This window comes from Capra hircus, chromosome 20, assembly GCF_001704415.2.
Source record: "Capra hircus breed San Clemente chromosome 20, ASM170441v1, whole genome shotgun sequence".
Taxonomy (NCBI): domain Eukaryota; kingdom Metazoa; phylum Chordata; class Mammalia; order Artiodactyla; family Bovidae; genus Capra; species Capra hircus.
The window spans coordinates 10,235,093-10,251,220 of NC_030827.1; the positions used below are offsets into that span (position 1 = coordinate 10,235,093).

At 40.9% G+C, this 16,128-nt stretch overlaps 1 protein-coding gene across 4 annotated transcripts in view; it reads right to left on the minus strand.

Annotated features, from left to right (window-relative positions):
- Positions 1-16,128, minus strand: part of OCLN (occludin) — a 47,739-nt gene continuing 31,611 nt past the window's right edge. For all 4 annotated transcript variants that reach the window (XM_018065677.1, XM_018065681.1, XM_018065678.1 and 1 more), the window contains 5 exons: positions 13,614-13,759; positions 6,566-6,781; positions 4,842-5,013; positions 2,773-2,814; positions 1-1,426 (listed from right to left, as the gene is read on the minus strand). In XM_018065677.1, coding sequence (XP_017921166.1) covers positions 1,325-1,426; positions 2,773-2,814; positions 4,842-5,013; positions 6,566-6,781; positions 13,614-13,759 — 678 coding nt within the window. In that variant the 3' untranslated portion in view covers positions 1-1,324. The remainder of the gene's footprint in view (positions 1,427-2,772; positions 2,815-4,841; positions 5,014-6,565; positions 6,782-13,613; positions 13,760-16,128) is intronic.

Genomic DNA, 16,128 nt, shown 5'->3' on the forward strand with positions numbered 1-16,128 from the left:
AAGCTTATTTAAAAGTTTATCTTTGGAAAATGATTCAGCCTAATATATTAAAAACAATATATTTAAATGAGAGTTCTAAACTGAGGGGATAATCAGTCAATTTGGTTAGCTATATATCCAGTATTAGCTAATTTTACTTTACCAGGAAAATTCTGAATTTAAAAAAATGCTGAGAATTAAAGGGCACCATATGAAATAATTTGGTGCTTTACAATATTGGATTCCATTTCCAGACAAGTCGGCCTTCTGTTAGCCAAGGGTTTAGAATACTACCAACCAGCACAGCACCCAAAATAATTTAAAACAACAACAGATACAACTTCCGAGTATAGTTTTCCACAGCTTAATATTAACAGCACTAATGATGTCAAAAAGGTATATTATGGAAAGAAAACACCAGGTTTAATAATTATAAAATATTTACAAAACTTGAACATTCCCAAAAGATACAGTTCAAGTCAGAATTGAATTATAAATGTAATTAGATACTTTGATAAAAAGGAAACACCTAGTTGGCTTTAAAAAAGTATGTAAACCATAAAAGATAAAAAGCATTTAAAAATACACAACAAAATTCTAACCAGTAGGTTTAAACTTTGATTTTTCAAAAGTAAACATGTATTTACAATCTTCAAATTTCATACATTTGTTACTTTTACATGATCTTTATTACCAGGATAACATGAAATAAAAAGCTCTTAAGCATTTATACACAGGAAAAAAAAAATCAATAGGGCAGCTGGTAGAATTCAGTATTCATAGTAGCTAAAATAGGAAAAGGCTGGGGACTTTATCAATGGAGTCATAAAAAAGACTTAACCAAAACTGCAAGCTAGCCAACAAGCAGTTTCACTTCAGACTTTATTGCAAGGGCCCAGTTTCCTTATCTGAAAATGAATGATTATTTATTTATAAGTAACAGTTATCTGAAGGGAGAATTCTGGGAGGATTAAACTACCCCCTACAAGACCCAATGAGCACACACTTAGGTATTAAGACCTGATTGCACAGGATGTGAAAGTTCACAGAACAGTCCACTCCAGGACCTTCCTGAAAAGTTTAAAAACCTCAAATAACAGTTCTTAACACAAGAACCAATCTTTGAAGCATAAAATCCTTAGTTGGAGTGTTCAGCCCAGTTGATTATCAAAAGCTATTTATAAACTGCTTCAATACTGATGATATTAAAGCTACCAAAACTCTGTAATGATCACAGAGATTTGGCCTCCCGGGTTAGAGCCCAAAGTCATTTTGACTCCTGACAACATTGCAGAGATGTCAGTCAGATACTTCTTAACCTCTCCAACAACGTGGCGTCTGCCGTCTATGTTTTCCGTCGGTCGTAATCTCCAACCATCTTCTTAATGTGTGACAATTTGCTCTTCAACTGTTTGCAGTAATTCCTCTTACTTTTGTAATCTGCTGACTAAAAAGAAGGTGGGGGGGAGAATCCAGTAAGTTTAATAAAATAAAAACGAGTTTTGTATTAGTTGCTGGGAAGGCAGAGGTGAACAGCAACAACAAAAAGGGAATATTAGTCACACCGAATTGCAAGGAGTGTTAAATGAAGTAACACGCACAAGGCACCCGGCAGCATCTCTGACCACGTGAGCAGCGATTCTCTCTGCTCAATCATAGCTTCTAACACGAGTTTTACAAAGGATACACTCGTTTCTAATGATTTGGAAAGTCATCAAGAAAATGTATTGGCCTTTTTGGCTAACACATGATCTTGAAAAAAAATCAGTAAAGCAAGAAACTGGTTATACGGATTGACTTAGAATAAGGAAACTAGATAAATGGGGAATGAGACAGGAAATTTTACTATATACACCTTTAAACTCTCGAATTAAAAAAAAGTTACCTAGCTGCCTCAGGTCTTAGCTGTGGCATGTGGGATCTAGTTCCCTGACCAGGGATTGAACCTGGGCCCCCTGCACTGTAAGCTCAGAAACTTGGCCACTGGACCACCAGGGAAATCCCTGTAGTCTTGAATTTAAATTTATGAAATTTGTAGGAATTCCCTAGTCGTCTAGAGGTTAGGACTCTGCACACACTGCTGAATCCAGGTTCAATCCCTGTTTGGGGAAATAAGATCCCACAGGCCATGTATTGTGATTTAAAAAAAAAAAAAAAAAGACTGATGATGCCAAGTGTTGACAAGAATATGGAGCAACAGGAATCTATAAACTGGTACAACAGGGACACTGCTGACAATCCCTACCCAAGGCTGGATCCCTATTGCTCAATGACCCTCCAATTTCATGCCTATGAATATACCTAGCAAATGTGTGCCCATGTGCATAGATACTTTAAAAAAATCACACACAAGTTACATACTCTATGATTCCATTTATGCAAAGTTCAAAATAGGCAATACTAATCCATAATGTTATAAATTAGGATGGTGGTTACCTCTGAGGTAAGTGTAAAAATTGGATGAGCACACAGAGGGTACCAGGAAATGTGTTTCAAGGGGGTGCCAGCACAAAGGCGTGTGGCTGCTTTGTGAAAGTTTGCCAAGCTGTATATTTATGACCTGTGTACTTTTAACTTACTTCTTTACTTGTTTGTTTTATTTTTTAAGTTCCAACTTCTTATAGTTTTCATTTTGCAATTATAGGGCCTTTTGTTTACAATCATTTTATGTGTGACAAGATATGAGAGTTTCTAAAGTTGTCTAAAGGTATCCAGAGTCATTCTAAAGGTCAAATGAAAGACACATACTAGAAAAGGTCTTCCTAAAAGAATCTTACAATCTAGGATACTTACTCCCTTCACTTGTTTCAGTCTATTGTACTCGTCGGCAGCAGCCTATTAATAAGAAACAAAGGAATGTGTTTAGTGGGGCATTTTCTCTTTCAAAAGTAACACTCCTGTTGTTATACTTTGGAGGAAAAACTGTCAGCTTATGACAAAAATATAAGGAGCTAAAATAAAGAAGTCTTAAAGTTCTCAAAACCTTTAAGGTCAGTGGGAGGGCCTGAAGGAATCCAGTTGCGGGAAATTTATGACATTGAGATGCTTCTCACGTTGCATTCACACCAGCAGGTAGCTCTCCGTTCTGTGACTCTCGTCTCTCCCCATGCCAGTCCACATACTACGTGGACCCCATAAAGCTCTGATCCCATTACCATGATAAAATTGGTGTCAGCACCCCGTTAAACTCTCTACGATCTAGTTTCCTATTATTCCAGTGCCCTTCACTTGTAATTCCTTAAAAAAAATTAAGCACATTAATGCTTTCAGATTCCCATTGTGCTCCCCTTATAGCCATACTCATGAGGTTCTCATGTACCTCCCCTGCTGTCTGGAGAATCTGCCATCGTTACCACAGTTACTCAGTGAAGCCTCCCCTCAAATCTCCAGGCTTTCAGCAGACTTTATTCCTTCTCGGAGCACTTAGTTACAGTACTTTCTATACATACTGTAAGCATGACATCAGTGCCACTGTTTAACTTGTTAGGCGTCAGTTTCTCTTCTTTTTAACATGAGCTCTTTGAAGGTAGAAACATGATTCACCTTTCTAACCTCAGCACTTCTACATCAAGCACGCAGTAACAGTGAATAAACATTAGATGGATTGAGAAAGGTTTACAGTACCATAGAGAAGACATAAAAGAAAGCAATAAATAAACTATATAAGAAGCAATTACTTCAAAACCAGCAAGCAGATCACCACAATTAAAAATGGCAAAAAGTATTTCATAAAAGGACTATGAAGTTCCAATAAGTACATGATGTGATTTAAAAAAAAAAAAAGGTTAAATACTGGTATCTAAGACACAAGGCAGTCACTTTTCAGGCATAAAACGTTAGTGAGATTTGGGTCACAGAAGCCCTCTAGAGCATTACTAGGGGAGAATACAGTTGATATAATCTTTCTGGAGGGTAGTTTTGCAACAAAAGTTTACATGTACATAACCTCTCACTCAGCAATTTCACATACTGGAATTTGTCCCAGCAGATAAGCAAGTAAGTGCACAAGGCTAGAGAGCTTCACCAGTGTAGGTTCACTAGTAGGGGCAGGTAGGGGGAATGGAGAGGGAGACATACTTAAAAGTCTATTCATAGAGAATGACTATTAAGTAAATTATGGTACAATCACAAAATTGAAAATAATGAAGTTTTTTTTAACATATAAAAATCTTTCCTCAGCGAGTAGATCTTTATTATTGATAAAGATTCATTAAAAAAAATTGAGCACATTAATGCTTTCAAATTTCCACTGTGTTTCATAAACTGTTGTTGATAATCATAAACTGCTGTTGAATAAAACAGCAGAATATAAGCAATGTCAGAAAATATTTAAAAAGAGAAACTTTCACAACGATGGGAGTAGGTCAAAGAAACACAAGAGGCAACTGAGCTCCTAGTGGTCCTCGCTAAATCAACTCAAGCAACAAAACTAAGCAGTGCTGGATTGTAAGCTAAAGTTTAGAACAGATATCCCCGCATCTACACTGATATAAATGATTAAATAAATGGAAGTGACAAATTTCCTCTGCAGACAAATTCCAAATAACTTGTGTACATATACTGCCTTTAAAGAGCTGGAGCATAATTCCCTGAGTAAACTCTTTTCTGTTTATAAATAGAAAAAGTAATGTAGCTATTTTCTTTTAAACAGGAAGGGATATATGTGCAGATTATTTTTTTATAAATCTGAACTATATTAGATTTCAAAAAGACTTTAAGACTGGATTTCAATTACTATTCAATGAAATTACAGTTTGGTAATTACTAGCAAAACCTGTATCAATACTAGTATAAAGGATAATGTAGCCCCATAGACTAGAATAAAATTCTATGTAATATCTAATTATCAGGTTTGAATTTACCATGTATTCTTCACTTTCTTCTCTATAGTCATCCAGTTCTTTATCCAGACGAGAGAGTTCTTTATTGACCTCATCAAGTTCTGCTTGTAGGCTCTTGTATTCCTGCAGGCCAGTGTCAAAACTTCTCTTGTAGAGTTGTCTTTGTTGATCTGAAGTGATAGGTGGATATTCCCTAAAAATTCAGAGAGAAAATGATTTCTTATATATCCTTAGCAAACTTAAGTTCTACAAAGATAATAAAGCTGGTGGCATGTAGAGAATGACATTCTCTTGGTTTTCTTTTTGTTGCTATTGCTTATGGATAGAGGCAGGTGGGATACAAAGAAGTTCTTTTAAGAATGATTATGCTTCTTACACTGATGCTCATCTGTTGCCTTTTTTAAAACTCTGCTTTTTATGAAATTTCAGGACGGTCTTAGGAACTCATTTGCTCTGAATACACAACACCACAGGAGAATGGCCACTTACATTTAAAGTCTTAAAACTGGAATTATGAACACAAAGGACATTTTCATCCCTTCACTGGCAGAGCCGCTGATTGACTGGTGGCTATTTTCTGCTACCATCTGTAGTTTTCAGATGGTTTTTAGCATTTTTTTGGTGGGAAGATGGGAGGGCAGGTCTTGTTTTTCCTTAACAGAAATCATTTTGATTGTAAAAGCAGACATGAAAAGGTCCATGTATGAAAATGCATGCTCACTGTAAAGATAATCTGACAGTGTGTCAAACTACGAAAAAACCCTGAAATTCTTATATCACTTGTATCTCTCAATATGCCGGCTATTCCTTACATATGATGGTGATGCTGTTAACCACCCATAATCCACTGAGGAAATACTCTGAGTTGTTCCACAAGACTAAGGAGCTTCATAGCAATACAGAATTTTAAATGTTCTAAGACAGTCTAAGTATCTTCATTTTAAAGAGGGGAGAAATTAAATGATTTGCTCAGAAGGGAAATGAGTATTCAGAATTTCTGAAAGTTTGCATTTAAATTTTGCACGATATAAGATAGGCAAACATTTTATAGACAGGCGGCTAAACGAGACCAAAACTCTCGAGGGGCAAGGTGGGATGAAATATGAGAGCCACCGGTGAGTAAGGGATTTCTAGCTCTATTTGCCCTATCCATCCCTCCTAACAGCTTGAGAAGTAATGTTTTGATTCACCACAATTCACACAGCAAATATTTCTGATTTGTGTCCCAGTCCTCAGAATACTTGGGCCAAAAGGCTATAGGTCATACCCAAGTACAGCTGGCGATCAATGCTGGACTATTACCAAACCACTGACACAAAAAGTAACTTAACCACAACACTAAAATGTTAACTCAATTGTTTACAAATCTGTTTGCCAAAGTCCTTTGGATTAAACTTTTAAAAGAATCTCTGGTCTCATCACGAAAGCTTAACTTAAAAGTAAATGTCAAAAGAAAGAGCCGTAACACAAGTCTGGAACTTTCTTGGGTGGCTACTAGTAAAAGTATACAGCACTGGCCAAGTTTGTCATTTTGCGGGGGTGCATGGAAAGTGTTTTAAAGATAAACACATTCCCTCCACGTCAATCTTTATTACAAAAGGGTACTAAGGCAGGGGAAATGTAACAAAAACCTGTCTCCAGCCCTGGTTGGCAAAGAATGAGGTTACACCAGCCACCCTAGGCAAGGAGACACCACCACCAAAACCATGGGATTTTGCAGGGCTTCCAGCGAGATGCTCCAGTACCTGATCCAGTCGTCCTCCAGCTCATCGCAGGACTCGCCTCCCGTCGTGTAGTCTGTTTCATAGTGGTCTTGCTCCGCCCGCCTTGACTTCCCTGCTCTGCCCTTCGCGGGAGTCCTTTTTGAAAGCGTCTCCAAGTTACCGCTGCTGCTGTAGTAAGGCTGCCGGAAGTCCTCCACAGGTGAAGTCAACGGCAGCTCCTGAGCCACTTCCGGCACCCTGACAAAACAGGAATCATCTGTCCGTGAGCACTACCGCCCTTTGTCAGAGCACTGAGACCACAGAGGGCGGCGGCACCCTCGCGTGGGCCTGCGCTCAAGCAGCCACCTGCCCCGGGCCAAGCCCATCCCCAGCTTCCTGTGCTCAGGTCGGCACCAGCATAGCTCCTCTAATACACGAGCCCCTTTAAGGCGCTCATGTAAGGGGAGCCCATTAGTCAACCTTCTATGTAAAATGGATATAAGACTTCACTTTAGGAAACTCCCACAGACCTGGAAGAGGTGTTGACCTGACCTGTGCCCAGGACATACTCCACAAAAGGCTGTTAGGAAGATAACAATCGCTTCTCTTTTCTACAGGTTCTTCCAGTTCCATGGAATGCTGAGTGGGGAGAGGAAAGCACATCTATATCTCCCTTTGGGGGCCAACTCCCAGAGATAAGCTCTCCGTAATACTAATTTTAGACTCCTTTATATCACTTCTCTTTTCAAGATACAATGATGAAAAATGAAACAAATTGAAAATGTAAACTAAAAAAACTAAAAGCAAACAAAGAACCTAAAAAGCATTTTATATTGTAATAGACGAAAAGACTTATTAACACCTATTTTTTAAAACTTTTTATTTTATACTGGAAAATAGCTGATTAACAATGTTGTGATAATTTCCAGTGGACAGTAAAGGATCTCAGCCAAGACCTCTTTAAATTGCACTGTTAAGCCTGAAGCCTTGAAGAATGATTGAAATGGAAGAGTTACCATTACACTTATTTTTCTAATACCAATTATTTAATATCGCATCAGATTTTTAATTGCATAAATTGTTTCTGCCACAAGCACCAAAAAACAAAGCCTAACATGGAATAAAAGACCAAGAGCTGTGGCAACTCTCGACTACTTCTGAGTAACAGACATGCAAAGCGCACTTTCCCTGCCGCAGAGCTGGAGAAGGGCAAGAGGAGAAACAGGCACCTGAGACTTTCCGACATCAGCCTTGCTACTCAGCTCAACTAGTTACAAGAAGAATTTTGTTGTTGTTGTTTGCTGTCAACTTACAGAAACTGTCATCTTGAGTTTTATCCACAAGGTGGACTGTTTTCTAGGTGATCCAAAACTGCTTGGTTCTGTTGCCAAAGTCTTAAGACTTCTAATCACACTTACTAATTTCTTGTAGATGCCAAAAGCTTTCGTGTGTGATGCGGAAAGGAGGGGGGTAGTTGGAGGTGATCGTGGTATTGAGTTTTTCTTTCTAAATTCTATCCAGGTTAACATGGCTTTAAGTGCTCTGCTAACACTACCTCTAAAGGAAGGAAAATGTGACTTTCTCTGTGAGTGAATGATTAACGAGTTCCTAGACACTCTGCCAGCTACTACGCTTCTAGCTTTGAGGTGGCAAACAAAACCTTTAGAATGCAGTGGGTTTGTCTGAGAGGTTGGGGGCTAGTGGGGGTGGGGGGATGCCTCAGGACAAAGGAAATTGGAAAAAAAAAAAAAAACTGTAAGGCAGGCCTCCTCCCATAATTTTATATTATTTATTGATATTATAAATCTTCATCTTAGGAGTCTTCCATCTCCCCTCTTCCTACACCCTTTCAAACACTAAACAGTAACTTGATAGAGCATAAAATCTAAAATCGAAACGCTTGGCAAGAAAAATAGTATATACAAATTTAAGAGTTAGGGAATGGGTGCACTCTTAGTCGTCTACAAACCTGCTTTTAGACACAAGCCCAATTAGGTCAAAAATCTGCACAACCCAGAAACAAACAGCTGTACACTTTCCTTAGTATCTGACTCAGCCCCCTAGGCGAGGAAACCTGCTCTTCTGTAGTTTCTGACTTCCTTCTTTTTTCTACTTGTTTTATTCTCTCTCTCACACACACGTGCCTTTCCTGCTCCATCTCACCCCGACAGTGTAGTTATCATGCACCTTTTCCCACTCATGTTAGACTGCAACCTCCATGGGAACACGAGCTCCATATTCCCAAGAGTACCTGGCCCAGTATATGGCAGAGGTTCAAGCTAATTACTAAACTGAAAAGACATTCACAAGAATCCTTTTCTGAGGACACCCAGTATCTGGGAGAGAGAGAAACAAAATGCTTGACTGCATCACTGCCATGACTTAGGAATGACGTCCATAATATATACGGTATTTTAAAGCCGCCATATATCATTGAGGGTACTATGCAAGCCTTGTCAACCAGACAACTCCATCTTCCTAGACCCCAAAAGGGCCAATCAGAATGTTTTCACTAGGATTTGACATGTAAGTTTTGGGAAAGGAAATTTCACTCTGAATCCAGGGGTATCAGATCAGGGCAGCCTGGGGAACGTGCATGGCCAGCCTGCGACAAAAGCAGCTGTACTGAGAATAAAGCTAGTAAAGCAACAAGAGCCCTGACATTTCTTGGGTCCCTGGATCAGGCTGTGCCTGAAGCTGGTCCCATCTCTGGGCCTCACGTGAATCATCAAATTCCTACAACTTGCATAAATGTCCTAAGAGACTATCCTACCAGCCTAAATATAGCTATTAGACAATGATCTCGCATTGGAGAAGGAAATGGCAACCTACTCCAGTGTTCTTGCCTGGAGAATCCCAGGGACAGGGGAGCCTGGTGGGCTGCCGTCTATGGGGTCGCACAGAGTTGGACACGACTGAAGCGACTTAGAAGCAGCAGCAGCCGCAGCCAGTGATCTCATCTGGCACTCTGTCAGCCTGCCTTGAAAGCTCTGCATTGCATAAACACTCTACTTCTTTGACTTACAAAGGTTAATTTATCCTGGGTTCGATCCCCGGGTCAGGAAGATCCCCTGGGGGAAGGCATAGCAACTCCAGTACTACTGCCTGAGGAATTCGATGAACAGAGGAATCTGGGGGACTACAGTCCATGGGATTGCACAGAGTTGGAAGGACTGAATCGACTTAGCACACACATACTTGTCTTGGGTGTGAACAGGATAGGAGGGAGTGTACCTATCTTCCAAATCCACTTACAAAGGGTAAAGAAGCAACTATCTCCAGCTACATTCTGCTGTTTCCTAATCCAAGATTAATTCTGCTAAGTCACTTCAGTCATGTCCGACTCTGTGTGACCCCACAGACGGCAGCCCACCAGGCTCCCTCGTCCCTGGGATTCTCCAGGCAAGAACACTGGAGTGGGTTGCCATTTCCTTCTCCAATGCATGAAAGTGAAAAGTGAAAGTGAAGTAGCTCAGTTGTGTCCAACTCTTCGCGACTCCATGGACTGCAGCCTACCAGGCTCTTCCGTCCATGGGATTTTCCAGGCAAGAGTACTGGAGTGGGGTGCCATTGCCTTCTCCAGGATTAATTCTAACTGTCTTAATATTCTAAGGTCAGGACATTATGGTGAGCAAGAAGAACCAGACACTAAAGTAATTACCGTTATGATTCCATTTATAAGAATTCTGATATGGTGACAGGTATCAAAATAGTGGTGATGGGGAATGTTTCAGAACATTTGAAATGTCTCTCTTGATGTGGTGGTAGTTACTTCAGTGTTCACATGTGTGAAATCTCATCAAGCTTATATCAAGATTAGTGTTCTTGACTGAATGTATGTTATGCTTTAGGGGGAAAATATCTTAGTATTGAGGTACCTCATTCTTAACCTGGACCTCAGACAATGTATCCAATTCTAATTCCTTCTCTATCCACTATAATAGTGAGGAGAGGCGCCTGTGGGTTACTAAACACCTTCAAGAAACACCTCAGGAAAGGCAGGTTATGACTTGAACGTGCATCCCCTATGTCATCAGACAGATGTACACTGAATCCTCCAGAGCACTCGGTGCTCTGCCGTGGACAGCAGTCAACAATGTCTATCACCCCCCAAGAAGCTGCAAGTTCATCACTGCAACACACTGCTGCATTCATCTCCCTTAGCACCACCCCCATCCTGCCCTTCCGCAGGGTCAATGAAATTAAAAGACGCTTACTCCTTGGAAGGAAAGTTATGACCAACCTAGATAGCATATTAAAAAGCACAGACATTACTTTGCCAACAAAGGTCCGTCTAGTCAAGGCTATGGTTTTTCCAGTGGTCATGTATGGATGTGAGAGTTGGACTGTGAAGAAAGCTGAGCGCCGAAGAATAGATGCTTTTGAGCTGGGTGTTGGAGAAGACTCTTGAGAGTCCCTTGGACTGCAAGGAGATCCAACCAGTCCATCCTAAAGGAGATCAGCCCTGGGATTTCTTTGGAAGGACTGATGCTAAAGCTGAAACTCCAGTACTTTGGCCACCTCATCGAAGAGTTGACTCATTGGAAAAGACTCTGATGCTGGGAGGGATTGGGGGCAGAAGGGGACGACAGAGGATGAGATAGCTGGATAGCACCACCGACTTGATGGACGTGAGTGTGGGTAAACTCCAGGAGTTGGTGGTGGACAGGGAGGCCTGGCATGCTGCGATTCATGGGGTCGCAAAGAGTCAGACACAACTGAGCGACTGAACTAACTAACTGAACCCTAAGCATCTTATTTGCATTTTCCAGATCTTCAAAAAAGTACCTGGGTGTATGCTGGAAGTACCAACTGGTACAACCCTTATGGAGTACAGTTTGACTACACCCATCAAAATCATATAAGCAATTTCCTTTAATCTGGCAATTCTGCTTTTAATATTTTTCCTCCAGATATATCCACATACTTGCAAACTGGTAAAAGTGCAATGTGCAAGTTTATTCTCTGCTGAGGTTTATAACAAAACATTCAGGAAAAGTGTGTATCAATGTGGGATTAATAAAACAGATCTTAGTCTACCCATCTGATAAAGTATTATGCAGACATAAAACAGATGAGCAAAGTTTGTATACTGATGTGCACAATCACTAAGATACACTGCTAACAGTGTATCTAATATGTTATTACTTTTTAAAAGGAAAAAATAACCAATATATGTGCTTGGCCAGCATATTCATTTAAAATAACCTCTGGAAGGACACAAAAGAAACTGGTAACACTAGCTGTTCCTGGGGAGAGGAACTAGATGGCTGGGGACAAAGCCCAGCTGGTCTTTAAGTCTTTGGCTGGTCTTAAATTTTACATCATGAATGTGCTGATTTATTCAAGAAAAGGTAAGATACTTATTTATTTAAAATGTTTTTTATTTTTGGTTGTGCTGGGTCTTCGTGGCTGCGTGAGGGTTTTCTTTACTTGCAGAGAGTGGGAGCTACTCTTCACTGGGGTACACGGGCTTCTCTTTGCAGTGGCTTCTCTTATTACAGTTCCTGGGCTGGTGGGACCCGGGCTTAGTTGCTCCAAGGTGTGTGGGATCGAACCTGTGTCCCCTGCATTAGCAGGCGAATTCTCAACCAGTGGCCCACCAGGGAAGTCCCTAAGTAAGATATTTAAATTGCTGCAAATGAATCTGTGACAATATCTTCATTCTCATGAAAAAGGACAGCGTTGGGAATGCTGTGGAGCCCTGCAAGCCTTACAGTCAACTGGGAGGCACAGCTGGTCACAAGAGGCCTTAGAGATACTTATTTTGTGTGCATGGAAGTCGTGCAAGCCCTAGCTTGAAACTTTCACAAGGACTGCATCTCTACTGCGCACCTCTTCTCACAGCCTCATGTGATTTGGTTTTTGTCAAAATCCAAAGAGAAGAAGGAGAATAGAGAAAATGTTCTTCCTCACTCCTCATTCACAACTGAAATCAAAAGCAAGGTAGAATCTGAAGAACCGAAGTATCTGGAGGGTAAGGCAGAAAGCCAGTCTACTTCCAAACTCCATTCCAGGATAATAATAAAGCATTCTCAAACTGATCCCAGACTTAACTCAGCTGCTAGTGTCATCCCATAGGGTTCCAGGCACCCAAACTATTGTACACTCTGAGCAGATCTCAACAAATTGGGCCCACTAGTGGCGGCTGGAAATAAAACTTTGAACACTAGCGGATAAACCTTTAATGCAGAAGGACCCAATTAGCTAAAGGGAAGGTTTAATTTTTTTGGTCTATGAAGGAACTTGGGGTTCTAGAAGTATATACAGGAACACTAGTTTATCATCCTTGGGCAAAAACTACATTCAAGTCCTTAACAACATCCTCAATGTCTCTCTCTTATCATTAAAGTAAATTAGAATTCAGCTTCAGGGTAACCTAGAACCACAACAGGGATACCATTTCAATAACCTGAATGGCACCTCCTCTAGGCCAGAAACTCACTGTGAGGCTTTCTTTGTTTTAACATGTAAAACAAAATCTAGAGGCTTTATCAGCTTCACGTCCTCCAGCACGATGAAGGATCTAGCACAGCAAAGGGGCTTCCCTGGTGACAGTCAGTAAAGAATCTGCCTGCAATGCAGGAAACCCAGATGTGATCCCCGAGTCAGGAGAAACTCCTGGAGAAGGAAGTGGCAACCCACTCCTATATTCTTGCCTCCAATATACAGCCCATAGGGTTGCAAGCATTGGACACAAATTAGCAACTAAACCACCATCACCACAGCAGAGCAAAGGAGTCTCAGAATTCTGGAATGCAAATGAAGTGTTCTAATTTAATAAAAATGTATGTGGATAGTGTTGACCAATGAGTAATCTCTTCCTTCTATTAAAGAGATTACAGGCAGGCAGAGAGACTGAGAACCACATTTAGCTCTGCCATCAATACACAACACCCTTCCACCCTTATCTAAACTTCAAAATCAGAAATAAGAATGAATTTTCTGCACCTGTAAGGCTGTTAAGCCTTTGTGAAAACTGTTGGATGTTTCTTTCTTCAAGCTGAATGGCACAAAATAGCAACTGATATATAAATACATGCAAATTTTTTCGGACTCAGTCTAGCAAAAGAAGGAAGACATTACTTACGGGGTTGATTTATAGGAAGACTCTGGATACGGTCGCTTCTCGTTCACTTTACCATTGGAGGAGTAGGCCACCGGGCTGTCCACTCTCTCCACATAGTCTGAGAGGGGAGGAGGCATGTCTTGTGCACCTGCAGAAACGTTTTTAACCTAAGGAAACAGTGCCAAGAGACTCAGTTATTACTCAGCCTGCAACTTAAAGGGGGCAAGAAATGGAAGAAAAATATCATATATAAAATTATCTAATGTTTACTGGGCTCATTAAATACTATTAACCTATCTGATGACCTCGTTATTATATAGTGTTAATAGTCAAATTAGCACAGAAATGGTGCTATTGTTAGTTTAACAAATCCAGAATCAATTACAAAGAAGAAAAAAAAATCCTAAGTATCTGATTCTCATCCTGATGTGATTAGATGAAATAATTATCCACCCCATCTTAGGAAGACTAATCTCATTTTATCTGGCCCTGGAGTAATAGTGAGAATTTTCATTTCTAGCAAGTTCTAAGTAATGCTGATGCTGCTGTCTGAGCACCACTCTTGGAAAACCACTAATCCAGGGCAAAGAATATTGGTTCTTCTTAATCCATTCACCCTAACCATGGCATTTTAAAGCCACATTAAGAAGCCCAGGAGCTTTCCTGGTGGCTCAGTGCCTGCCAATGCAGGAGACCGGGTTTGATCCCTGATCTGAGAAGATCTCACATGCTCCAGAGCACCTAAGCCCGGGTGTGCCACACTATTGAGCCCATGCTTCACAACGAGAGAGAACTAGAGAGCAGCCCACAACACTGAGAACTAGACGGAGACAGTAGGCCCCGCCCTTTATAACTAGAGAAAAGTGTGTAAAGCAACAAAGACCTAGCACAAACAAAAACACATAGAAATTTTTAAAAAGCCCAAACTGATTTCTGATTTAGTCATAAAAGATCTGCTTATTCGCCCCCTACGTTTTCAATGGCTCTACCACTAATAGCCTATACGGTATAGCCAGAGCATCACTGCCTTCTCTACCTTCCCTCCTACTCCAGGCTGACTCGTGAGTGAATCTGTCTTAAGAACTAATACACAGTGGAGATCATGCCTTGTTAACATGAAAGGTTTCCCAGAGAACCTTTGGGAGAAAATCTACATATAATAGTCATAACCAATTAGAGTTTTACCATCGTCTATTAGGCTTCATGCAGCAGATCTAAGACTTTAAATTTCACCTAAAAATCTTCACATATTAATTACTCTGCTATAAAAAGTAACTGCTAAGCCCAGACAAGTCAGAGTTGTTTCAAAGTAAGGGAATAAAACTAAGGTGGGAGGGGGGAATAACTCAAAAAAATTATTTCCATGAAAAAGGTCAATTTTTCAAAAATAGCACTGGTGGGACTCTTTTAGCTTGGGGATGAGAACAGCAGCATCCAATTATAATACCTCGGTTCACTCCAGATCTGCTGACTACAAGTTCTAGAAAGCCTCAATCACTTCATCTGCAAGACATGGAGAAGCTACCTGCTTCATAAAGTTGTTCTGACAAAATGAGATGACAAGGTATCACAGCATGGGGCCTTTGTGACCACAATAAAAACTTAGGAGATGCTGGTTTCTGGAATCAAAGCTGTTGGAACTGAACAAAGAATTTTTACAAGTATTTGAAGGGGACAAGAGACTTTTAATGGGTTGTTTTGCCATGTAAGTCTTTGCAATGAGATTCAGCATCAACACAGTGCAGTTCCCGGCCACCCACGCACACTTTACATCTTGCTATCCATAAAGCACAGCATTAAAACTTGACCTGCTTCTTTCCTATCTCTGCTCTATCACCTGTTATAAGATATTTATTTATCCACCCCTTGAAGTACATAGAGGTATTTATTCTTGATTGTTTAGTATTCCCATGACTCAGAGAGGAATGGAATCATTTCCTTCTGAAAGTGGAGTTTGGCAGCAACTGGGAAACCAGTGGGTGGATTACCAGGGAGTGTGCTCAGATCCCACCACGGGGAGTCGGGTGGGAACCATTCCTGGGGCCCACTGAATTCTTGAGGACTTGACAGCATCACCAAGCTTCACAGGCAGAGGCCCAGTCAAGCCAAAGGCATATTAGGTTTAAAAAGTCCTCCTTTTCTCAAAAACCCACTTAACTCTTCTCCAGGTTTCTTTCCTCTCTACAAATTTAGCAGAGGGTGCAGAGCTCATGGATTTCCTACTGATCGTGGCAAACCGGAAACCAAAACCTCTCCAAAGAGGTGTCCGAGTGTCTCTGCAGAGACTTCTCACTGCCCAGGAGGGAAAGCCCTTCCTCCTTTCTTTGCCAGCTAATCCTTAACTAGACTTCCAGTCCTGACTCACTACCAAGTAGCAGTCATGCCACCACCTCCTGGGGCCTTCCCCACATGCCCCCTGCTGGGAGAGGCACCTCCCTCTCCTCCTGGCCCGCCAGCACCTGTGCACACACACCTCCCACCAGAGCACATGTGTAATGAAGACAGAATTGTTTACGCACAGGGTGCCGCTGCTCCC